The 1,535-nt window shown below is 47.7% G+C and overlaps 1 protein-coding gene across 1 annotated transcript; it reads right to left on the reverse strand.

The window, feature by feature from the left end:
• Positions 1-993, reverse strand: LOC101297511 (auxin-induced in root cultures protein 12-like). Its single transcript, XM_004292293.1, has one exon. It carries the CDS (start codon positions 991-993, stop codon positions 175-177), a length of 819 nt encoding a protein of 272 aa, XP_004292341.1. The 3' UTR covers positions 1-174.
• Between the last annotated feature and the right edge of the window lie 542 nt (positions 994-1,535).

A 1,535-nucleotide genomic window follows, 5' to 3' on the forward strand; every position in this document is an offset into this window, starting at 1 on the left:
ATGTCAAATTTAATGTCCCTTGAACCGGACTCATTGATGAATGATCATAAACAATAATCAATATTATTCTTCCATCTAAAAATATCTGAAAGCTCCATGTGAGAGGGAATACAAGAAAATCGAAACTCTCTGACCCGACTTCAAAAAACAAAGAAAAAAAGAGAAGGGCCAAATCTAGAAAACAATAAGAGCCCCAAGGACCAAAAGCAAAATAGACAACAAACCCACGTGTCCTCCATCCCCAATCCTCAACGGCGCTCCACTCTGACCACTCGTGGTGTTAGTGGCGCTGCCACTAGTGGTGTTTGTGGTGGTGGTAGTGCTGCTTGTCCCGGTGGCTACCAAGCTCAATGGACCGTACGCGACGAGGTTTTGAGACCCAAACTCGTGCTTCTCGAGATAGCCTGTGGTTTTGTTGATTCCGGGGCCGACTTGCCAGACCTGGTTCACAGTCTCCGCCTTCTCGGGAACCTTGACGGTAGCGAAGATCGTTAGGGTTCCGCTGGCGAGCTCGGCGCTGGTGTCCCAGAAGTCGAAGGCGAGCTTTCCGGGAGTGAGGATGTTGTAAGAGGTGATGTTGAGGGTTTTGATGGCCGGGATGCCGTCTTCTTTGGTGTAGGCGACGATGGCTTGAGCGCCGGACATTTTGGTGCCGGTGGGGTTGATGGCCCAGGCGATCCAGCCGCCGGGCTTGGAAGGGGCGGCGACGAAGGCGACGGCGAGGGAGGAGTTGGAGGCGTTGTAGGAGTAGTAGAGGTGGGAGTCGAGGGCGGAGAGGACGGTGCAGTTGGCGAAGACCTTGTTGTTCTTGAACTTGGTGGAGGGGCAGGCGGTGGCTGCCTGAGAGGGGGAGATTAGAAGAGCCGAGAGGGAGACCAGGAGGAAGAGGAGGAGGGGAGAGAAGGAAGCCATTGGGGAGAGAGTGAGAGTGAGTAGTGCTTGCTTTGCTAAATGGAAGGGAAGCTTTAAGCAAGTAGGGTTATTTATATCCATGGCCGGAGTGAGGTGTGGAGATAAACGTGGAGCTTCAATGTTTAATTTATGATTGGTGCTCCGAGATTAGCTTATTTGTATTTGTGTCCAGAGTACTTTATTTGCCTATTTAAGACAAAATTATCATTTTGATTAGGTTTTATATGATGATGCTCAAATCGGAGTAACGTTAACCTAGTCAATATATAACTGATCAAGTAATGTTGAATATATGAATTTATCAATGAAAGAAATAAAATAACACAATGTAAATAATTAAGAGTACTGATTAATCGAGAATAATTTCTTAAGCCACCAATTTTTTTGGAGGGGGTTGCGAATCCTAGGTTTCATCTGGCAACTCTGGGGTACTTTTTTCGGGCAAGATGGCGGTGATTGTGACTTGGTTCATGGCGGCTATATGGGGAAAATCCTTGACGTTGATCATGCTTGGGTGGGAGGATCTTAGACCATATTGTTGGTTTTGAACCTTTTCATTGTTGGATAACGGGGCCGTTGGATCTTTTGGTGATTTCGGTGGCTGGGAAGGGTTACAAGCGAGG

This window comes from Fragaria vesca, linkage group LG2 (assembly GCF_000184155.1).
Source record: "Fragaria vesca subsp. vesca linkage group LG2, FraVesHawaii_1.0, whole genome shotgun sequence".
Classification (NCBI taxonomy): Eukaryota; Viridiplantae; Streptophyta; class Magnoliopsida; order Rosales; family Rosaceae; genus Fragaria; species Fragaria vesca.